The sequence below is a fragment of the Macroventuria anomochaeta genome, assembly GCF_010093625.1.
Source record: "Macroventuria anomochaeta strain CBS 525.71 unplaced genomic scaffold BU25scaffold_17, whole genome shotgun sequence".
Lineage (NCBI taxonomy): Eukaryota > Fungi > Ascomycota > Dothideomycetes > Pleosporales > Didymellaceae > Macroventuria > Macroventuria anomochaeta.
The window spans coordinates 646,063-655,296 of NW_022985378.1; the positions used below are offsets into that span (position 1 = coordinate 646,063).

At 49.7% G+C, this 9,234-nt stretch overlaps 4 protein-coding genes across 4 annotated transcripts; 2 read left to right on the plus strand and 2 right to left on the minus strand.

Moving 5' to 3' along the window:
- Nucleotides 1–67: 67 nt before the first annotated feature.
- BU25DRAFT_421892 (uncharacterized protein) lies at nt 68–615 on the plus strand (the record flags this gene model as incomplete). Its single annotated transcript, XM_033708120.1, has 3 exons — nt 68–117; nt 177–291; nt 343–615. The coding sequence occupies 3 exons, from the start codon at nt 68–70 to the stop codon at nt 613–615; spliced, it is 438 nt and encodes a 145-aa protein (XP_033561676.1).
- Nucleotides 616–1,195: 580 nt separating this feature from the next.
- On the minus strand, nt 1,196–3,049 carry BU25DRAFT_393487 (aldehyde dehydrogenase-like protein). Its single transcript, XM_033704698.1, has 4 exons — nt 2,860–3,049; nt 1,842–2,806; nt 1,469–1,792; nt 1,196–1,416 (listed from the first exon to the last, which is right to left on the minus strand). The coding sequence occupies exons 1-4, from the start codon at nt 2,881–2,883 to the stop codon at nt 1,284–1,286; spliced, it is 1,446 nt and encodes a 481-aa protein (XP_033561677.1). The 5' UTR covers nt 2,884–3,049; the 3' UTR covers nt 1,196–1,283.
- A 562-nt stretch (nt 3,050–3,611) lies between these two features.
- BU25DRAFT_341499 (uncharacterized protein) lies at nt 3,612–3,943 on the minus strand (the record flags this gene model as incomplete). The annotated part of the gene is made up of 2 exons (XM_033702870.1): nt 3,612–3,770; nt 3,827–3,943. 2 exons carry the CDS (start codon nt 3,941–3,943, stop codon nt 3,612–3,614), a joined length of 276 nt encoding a protein of 91 aa, XP_033561678.1.
- A 1,739-nt stretch (nt 3,944–5,682) lies between these two features.
- Nucleotides 5,683–9,028, plus strand: BU25DRAFT_440229 (glycoside hydrolase family 78 protein; the record flags this gene model as incomplete). Its single annotated transcript, XM_033709159.1, has 3 exons — nt 5,683–6,639; nt 6,877–8,832; nt 9,015–9,028. The coding sequence occupies exons 1-3, from the start codon at nt 5,958–5,960 to the stop codon at nt 9,026–9,028; spliced, it is 2,652 nt and encodes an 883-aa protein (XP_033561679.1). The 5' UTR covers nt 5,683–5,957.
- Nucleotides 9,029–9,234: the final 206 nt, after the last annotated feature.

Genomic DNA, 9,234 nt, shown 5'->3' on the forward strand with positions numbered 1-9,234 from the left:
TTGTAGACCTGGAACACATACACACTACTCAGAACGAGTCACAGCTCAAGAGCTATCCTTGAGCTTGATGCAGCTAGAAGCTAATCCTGATAAATCTCAGAATCAGCATAAAGCGATGTGAGTGTTACAAGACAGACCTTTTTCCGCACATAAGCACTACGCTAATCATTCCTCAGCGTTATATCCAATCCAGACAGAGACTACTTACTTGCTCTTGTCGACACAGTTGGACACAACCAAGTGCAAGCATTACGGAGTACTCTTGTCAATTACGTCACTTTCAAGACTAACGTCAGTGTTTGCATAACGGTATGCTAGAGTCTATATCCTGTCAAAATGCAGCTAACAAAGCATCAGGATAAATTCGTAACCTCTGGGCTAGCTTTCCACGTCCCGTACTATATCTTGAGGTTAGACACCATCAAGTCTCCACATACTTCTGGAACAGCTCTTCTGAGAACTACCGGGACCCACTCTGGGTATTTCGCAATCTATGAGGCTCAAGTATCACTGATTGTATTTGGTGCAAGCAATACTACGTGGATGTCGTATTGTTTTACGCGTCTTTACGATGACGACGGCGATGGCATTGAGTTTAGACAGTGGCTACAATGATGACGACGTTAACAGCGACGACAACAGTACTGACGATGGGCTACGGGATGCCCACATAGTTGAGGAGGCCTACACCGACCCTAGAAAGTACTGGCTTGAGATCGTCAAAGCTCGTTTGCGCATCATCGTATGGGAATGGAGGGGCTTTGTGTGTACACTGGAAAGTGAGGTACAAATTTAAGTGTTTGACCCTCGACATATAACACTTTGGCACATGTCTAACGTAAACCACAGTGTTCACCTCCATTCTCCATGAATATATCTCATAATCAGTTTGCACAAAACAGCCAGCTCATGGGCTTACTAGGAACTCTCATGACGCGAAGATTCTCAACTGCTCAAGCTTGGGCGAAATTCGATAGTCTCAAAGGCGACATTGCTTATCTTAACGATATCGATGACACAGAAACACGCATCACGTTGAAATCAATCAGAGATTCATTTGATAGGCTCGTAAATCTTGAACAAAAGCTACGCAGCCTCGACAAGACTTTTAAGAAAACTGCCAGGATCGTAAGTGATATCCAACTACAAGTAGTGGTTGTATTAAGAGCAAACATAGTTCAGCAGGTCTCTCGGCCTTGAAAACAGCAAACGTACTTACAGCAGCAACAACAACAACATACTACCGACGGTGTCCACAACAAAAAAGCCACAGTTGCTATAGCTCACTCGAAAAATTTCTTCCAGACCCACAAGCTGCGGCTGTTGCAATAATGCTTCAGACCTTCGATACCCCACTCCATTCCGATACCTGACTCCTTGTGTCCTCCGATAGGCACATCAGGAGCAACATCGAAGCTGGACATACATTCTTAGTACGTTGCATGAGACACTGATGAAGGGCACTTACTGCGAGTTCACCCAGACGCTTCCTGCCGATAGCTGTCTCGCCATGTACTCAGCACGCTTAACGTCCTTGGCCCATACCGACGCACCAAGACCGGTCTTCAGCGCGTTCGCACGGTCAATAACATCGTCCTCATTAGACCACTTCAGTAGAGGCACGATGGGCCCGAACGGCTCTTCTTGCACGATTCGAGAGTCCTCAGGTGGGTTGTCGATGATCGCTGGTGTAATGAAGTACCCATGCTCGAACTGCTCAGCGGATCCGGGCAACGCAGTCTTCCAGTTGCTCCTCTCAATCTCGGCATACATGTCCTTCACTTTGTCGAACCTGTCGTTGTCAACACGGCGTTCGAGTCACCACTTTGAACGCAACTTACTGCATCTTGTTCTGCACCGGTCCAACAACGACACCCTCCTCAGTCCCCGCACCAGTCTTGATATTTCCCTTCGTGAACTCCACCATCTTATCCCTAAACTCGTCATAGATCTTCTCATGGATGTAGATCCTCTTCGTCAACATGCAGATCTGTCCAGAGTTCAAGAAGCTCATCATCGCAATCTTCGGCAAACACTTGTCGATCTCCACATCCTCGCACACAATCGCAGCATCATTGCCGCCCAGCTCAAGGACATACCGCTTCAGTGTCTTCACGCAGCTCGCGGCGACCAGCTTGCCCGTCGCGATGGATCCTGTAAAGGAGATCTTGTCGATCCCGGGATGCTCCGTTATCCATGGCCCGAGGTTGTCGTCGCCGGAGAGGACCTGTACGACGCCTGGTGGGAAAACTTGAGCAGCCAGCTCGCCGAGCTTGAGATCGCAGTATGGCGTATAAGGTGAGGGCTTCATGATGAAAGTGTTGCCCGTGATGAGTGCGGGCCCTACTTTGCCCAAGCCGAGCAGGATCGGCCAGTTCCAGGGCACAATGCCTGCGCAGACGCCAATGGGTGGATAAGTCGAGTAAACAATCTTTTCGTCGTCTTCTTTGAGGATCTCGTCTTTGATTTCCATGGTGGCGAAGGTCCGAAGCCAGTGCAGCCCGCTGTCTACTTCAGTGTGGGACAAGGAGAGCGGTTTGCCTTGTTCGGTTGTGAGAAGCTTCTCCAGCTCATCACGGTTGAATTCAATGAGATCGGCGTATTTGAGGAGAAGATTAGCACGCTCAGAGAAGGGAGTGTTGCTCCATGATTTGAATGCTATCCTAGCGTGCTTGATGGCGACATCGAGGTCTTCCTTCTGGGCTACCGGCACTTCGTACAGGGCCTTGCCGGTTGCTGGATTGATAGAATGGCGAGTCTCGGGTGTTGGGACGATCTCATTGTTGATGATGTTACCTTTGTAGGTCTGATCGTTGTTCAATTAGTGATTAAAGCGTGTCGACAGGGTCAGTTGCTTACTTCGATGTCAAGCTTCGATGCCATCGCAGTTGATCCTTTGGTGATCTCGGATATGTTTTGTCGATATGGATTCTGTACGACTTTTTCCGTCTTCTTCCTTCTAATGATTTAGAACAATGGCAATCGTAGGAGGAAGGGACATGTATCCGACTTTGTAGGTGAGACTGAAGGTGGGGTTTATACACGCGGGGCTTATACATGCAGGGCTTATACATGCGGGGTCCAGCTGTCAGCCAATTTGGTGCAACTGCTCACAAGCATCGTACATGTTCACAGTATATTGGAGTTTCATGAGACGAGCACAGTCAGCAGTCGTTGTTGATGGTTGGCATCTTACTTGTGTGCGGTTACTGCGGTTACTGCGGAACCAGAGAATGTTCTCACTTTTTGAACTTCATCCACCATGTTCTTTGCTTCTTTGCTCTTTGTGCATCTTTGATAGTAGAACAATAAACTTCATGAGTTGCTCGACGTAAGCTCAAGGCATATTTATGCTTTGATCTTGGATGCTAACAGGGAAGCGTGGCCGTGCACCAAATTCAGAGCCAGGTCGACCACGTACGGTGCTAATGATCCCGCAGACCAATAAAAACACGGCTACCCGTAGGCGATACAGAAGTATGTCACAACAGCAGAAGGATGAAGCAATTGATAATTTAATATTGTTCATTTAATTATGATACATGGCTATGGTGCTGCGATCAAAGCGCATTGCACTCAATCTTGGGGGTCTAACTGTCGTAGTGAGATGCTTATTTGTCGCCAGTGTCGTGAATCGCGTTGGGAACAGCGCGCTCGACGGACTCAGGAAGGATCTCCTGAACCTTCTTGGGAACGATGGAAGCGTCACCACCGTCCTTCGCGTGTGTCTGGGAGGTGGACTGGTCGGCCTTGCCACCCGTGGGATGAACCTGGGGAAGCTGTTAGTACTTTTATTCCATGCTTCAAACTTGACGGTAGAACGTACGGAGTCGGGAAGAGCCTCCTCGAGACCCGAGGGAGCCTGCTCCTGGACCTTTCCAGGAACGGCGGAGTCGCCAGTGGCGTGGGACTTGCCCTGTCCGTACTCGTTTGTGGAAGACATTCTGATGGTGTTGCGGAAGATTGGTGTGGATCGGACGATGGGTCTTGTGAACGTGCGAAACTTGAGTGCTGCAGAAGACATGATGAGTGGATGGATCTTATAGACAATGAGGATGTACCGTTTATGTATGGTCACGCAGGTGTGGGCGCGTCATTGTCCCGCACACAATACCTCGTCATTACACCTTTTCATGAGCTCATGTGGCGGCGAATCCACCCGCATCCTGAGACGAGACTCTGGGGTCGCGGTGACGCAGGGGTGGAGCGAGCAGTTGTCAGCCTGCAATGATGCGGTCATCTCATAAACAAAGGTTCACGGCTCGTGGACCCCGGCATGATCACGAGCGCAAGGCGGACGAATTCGCAATAAATCAGCGCAATTGATGTCGACATTGACTGCGAGATAAGCTTAACGTGTCCTGAGTGGGGAGTTGTTGTTACCGTCGGAGGGACTGAACGTGTTGTTTGTCGGGGAAATCGGAGCCCGGGGGTCCGAGAACACCGCCTCACGATGTCACGATGCACGAACGTGACGCGAACATTTACTCTTTACAGTCTTGCATCCTTGGTCCAACAAACGCCATTGCTGTCAACCAGACCGATTTTCAGAAGACGCTGAACGGTTCCAGTTTTACGAGCAGTGCCTTAGGCTCTAGCCAACGTCAATTTTGGACATTCTGCAACAAGGCGCTCGCATATTGTTGGAAGGTGATTTCCACCGGTACCCATTACCTTCTACAGTTAGCCTTGTTTGTCCAAGTAGCCGATCCCTCACAGATCTCATCTATCAATTTTACTCTTTACTTTCTACACATATACGTCTGGACCCTAGTCTCTCATGATGCTCACCCTGGCTTGGATTCTCATTAGCGCACTCTGAGCCCGCCGTGCCCGCCACATTGTACTTAATATACCACGGAGGGCGTGGCATTGTACCCCAAGGCCATGTGACAGCGCTTCAATCTATGAAGTGTACAGTCGCCACAGTGGACCCGCATTGGATTCCTCAGGCGCACGGTCTTTGAATCTGTTCTCGCGGAACATTTACTCCAAGTATATGGGGTACTGTCTCGAATGTGGCTCTGACTGCCATTAATGCTTTACGACCTTGTTCAGTCACTGTATGCCTGTACTTACCTGGATCAGACAGAACTTGGTCCTCCGACAAGGAGGAGACCTACAGTTTTCTAAACCAATCAATCAATCAATCAATCGACCTACAGTTTTCCATAGCCTTCTTCCAATGTCTCCAGTAGGACGAAGATAGAAGGACTTCAAGTGTGCAAATCAGTAACCGAGCAAGGTCAACTTCGGAAGTTGCATTCAATGTACGGTTCACATGGGATGAAATGCTACAAAGGCCTATACAAAGAGGCAGGAAAAACTCCCTGTTCTGTTGCGACACACCGGGAATCACAAAGATTGGGTCGGACTTGGAAACAAATGAGAGAGCTGGGTAGCGCTTTTTGTTGGGTTGACAGCTGAAGACTGAGGTTCTTTTCTAGGACGATGTTTGACATGATCTTAGTTCGACCATACCAACTCAAACCGCATGTGCATGCCGTGTACGGTCGTATCCGTATTCTACTTCTTACAAAGGAGAACAATGCTCCGAAGTGCAAGGATCGGTCCGAAATGTAACGATCGAGCATGCAAATTGCTGACGGGTTCAGGACATAAGAGGAAAACTCGCTGCTCGCGATCTCTGAAGCTATTCCTTCAAGGTGTGAGTGGGAGGGGTCGAGTACCGTTGCGCATCTGCCGAGGCGTGTTGTGGTGGGAATTCCTCTCCGCCAAGATGTTACCCCAGATTTCCCCGCACCGCAGATCGGCATGGGCACACAAAATACTTGTACCGACTGGCGATGCCTCCGGTACAACGTCGGGAATGATGCAGCTGCACCACGTAAGCGTGCTTGACCAGACAGTTTCGCGACTCATTGCACCGAAACTTTTGGATCTGAGCTAGATTTTGTCACGTTCTATAACGTCAGAAGATGGATAAAAGCTAGATAATGGCGGAATCTGGAGGCATCCAAGTGCAGTTCAGCATCATTCCATCGACGGACGACAACATGTCTGTGTCAATATCTTCAGTTTCGTTTGAACACCACTATCACGCTTTCGGCATTGCTGAGGCTTCACCCCGTATCTCTTGGAAATTCGAAGGCGCCGCCGTCAATTGGGAACAGACCAGCTACGAAATCGAGATAACGCGTGAAGGCGTTCCGCGGATTTTCAATGCCAATTCTTCAGAATCGACACTTGTCTCTTGGCCAGATGAACCTCTTTCGAGCTCAGAGTCAGCGACAGTCAGAGCTCGAGCTTATGGCAGTGGAGCCGCCACTGATTGGTCAGATGTTGTATCTGTAGAGGCTGCTCTTCTAGATGGAAACTGGGCTGGTGCGATTCCTATCGCTGCTGACAGGGAGACTGAGGTCAATGCCACCCACAAACCGGTTCTTTTTCGAAAAACATTCGGTGTCAACTCCACTATCACGTCTGCACGACTATACATCACAGGTCTCGGTATCTATGAGGCTGAGATCAATGGCCAGCGAGTCGGCGATCACGTCCTTTCGCCCGGATATATGTCGTACCAGTTCAGGCACACTTATCAAACCTATGATGTCACCGATCTCTTAAACAGTGGAGATAATGCCATTGGTGTTACTGTCGCAGAAGGCTGGTGGTCAGGTATGTCATGTTTTATTTCATACGCAACAACTGCCAATGCTCGGCTACTTCACTGAAGCCATGTGGTGTTCAGCATATTGCAGACGGTCTTTACCAACCAAAAAAGCACTTTGTAATTCTCATTCTACTTATAGACGCACGAAACCTGCGCAATTCTGCCTTGACTGCCTCCCATTCTCTTGCGAAATTACGGCCTTGTGTCAAGCCCCCAATTGTTCTGGCACTAACGCGAAGCAGGACGCTTTGGCTTCCAGCAACAAGGGAACATATACGGCGACACCATTGGTCTCCTCGCACTACTGTCTATCACTAATCAAGGTGGTACCAAGCAAATAGTGAAGACTGATCTGTCATGGCATGCTAGTGCTGACGGTCCAACCGTCTCAGCACAGCTATATGATGGCGAAGTCTACGACTCAAGACTTGAAATTGACAATTGGTCCGGACCAACGTTCGACGACAGTGAGTGGCTGGGTGTGAAGCAGCTTCCGGCGTTGAAAGGGATGCTTACTCCACCGGACGGCCCTCCTATGCGCGAAATACAGACGATCAACCCCCAAAGAGTGTTCTACTCTCCTAGCGGAAAGACCTTGATTGACTTCGGTCAAAACCTTGTTGGTTGGTTACGATTCAATGTACAAGGGCCTTCTGGCACCAACATTACGATTCGGCATGCAGAAGTCCTGGACGAAGGCGAAATTGGTGTGAGGCCTCTTCGCTCAGCCAAGGCTATCGACACCTTTATCCTGAACGGAAAAGATAACCAAACTTGGAGCCCATCCTTCACATATCATGGATTCCGCTTCATTGAGGTCAATGGTTGGCCGAATTCGACGGCATTGGACGCTGAACACATCACAGCTGTGGTTGTTCACAGTGACATGGAGCGTACAGGTTACTTCGAGTGCTCTGACGAGCTCCTGAACCGATTTCATGAGAACGTTATTTGGAGCATGCTTGGCAATTTTCTCAGTGTGCCTACTGATTGCCCACAACGTGACGAACGCCTAGGCTGGACTGGAGACGCGCATGCATTCATGCCAACTTCGAATTACCTTTACGATGCTTCTGGTTTCTGGCGAAGTTGGCTCAAGGATCTGTGGTCAGAGAGCAGTACGGGCGGACTCAACTGGGTTCCGCATTTTGTGCCCACGCTCGACCCCGACTTCGAGAATAATGGCAGCAACCCATTCAGGAGACCGACTGCCATCTGGGGAGACGTTATTGTAGGCAACCCCTGGGCTCTTTACCAAACAACTGGAGACAAGCGTATGCTTGAAGAGCAATACATTGGCGCACGTGCTTGGATCGACTCTGGCATTCCACGCAACGAAGCCGGTCTTTGGAATAGAAGCACCTTCCAATACGCAGACTGGCTAGACCCGCTCTCACCACCTGAAAACCCTAGCAACGCGACTACCTCCAAGCACCTGGTGGCAGATGCGTACCTAATTCAGATGACGCGATTGCTCTCCTACATCAGCAGTGCACTTGATAAGACCCAGGAGGCAGTCAAGTACTCATCAGACCGCGAGAAGTTGATATCTGCGTTTTACGATGCCTGGATTGAGCCCTATGCAGATACCGGCATCATTGCCAACGTAACCCAAACCGCACTCACCCTCGGTATCCGCTTCGACATCTTCGACGATGCGAGGCGCCCGGAAGCCGCCTCAACACTGAATTCCATCATCGCAAACAACTCCTTCCTGGTAGGTACCGGGTTCGCAGGTACGCAGCAGCTCGGCTTCGCCCTGTCCAGCATCAACAGCACCTCCACCTTCTACAAAATGCTTCTCCAGACCCAAGTACCCTCCTGGCTCTACCAAGTCGTCATGAACGGTACAACGACCTGGGAGCGCTGGGATTCCATGTTGCCTAATGGCAGTATCAATCCTGGTGAAATGACTAGTTTCAACCACTACGCGTTCGGCAGTGTGGCAGACTGGATGCATCAAAAGATTGGAGGACTAGCGCCAGGCGAGCCGGGTTGGAAGACCACGCTTATGGCACCGGAGCCGGGAGGCAACATTACGAGCGCGAATGCGACATATTTGAGCCCGTACGGGGTGGTCAGAAGCACATGGAATGTCACGGATGCTGGGTTCAAGTTGGAGGTGCAGATCCCGCCTAATGCGAGGGCAGATATTGTGCTACCCGATGAGAGGAAGGAAACAGTCAACGTGGGAAGTGGTATTCATAACTTTGCTTTGGAGGGGTATGTTCTGCCGGAGTAAGGGTTGTTGTAGCCTATTTGCCCACACATCAGCAGCCGAGATTGATTGATTGATTGATTGATTGATTGGTTCAACGTCCTGTCTGAGTCTAAGACTATGGAAGACAAGAGGAGCAGTAGCTCCTCTGGTAATGCAAAGGTTCAGTTACATGAGAGTGAGGTCAATGGAGGTACAAGGGATGGTGAGGGCTCAGGCCCAGAGCAAACTTGCTGGAAACAAAAGTAGTACAAACAAACAAACAAAGGAAAGAGCAGATGTTATGGCAACACTATGCCTGGTCTTCTGAAGACGGCCCAAGATGCCACCTCCTTGTGCCAACCTTGGTCCTGCTGATGAAGTCCAAGGTGGCCTTGATGCC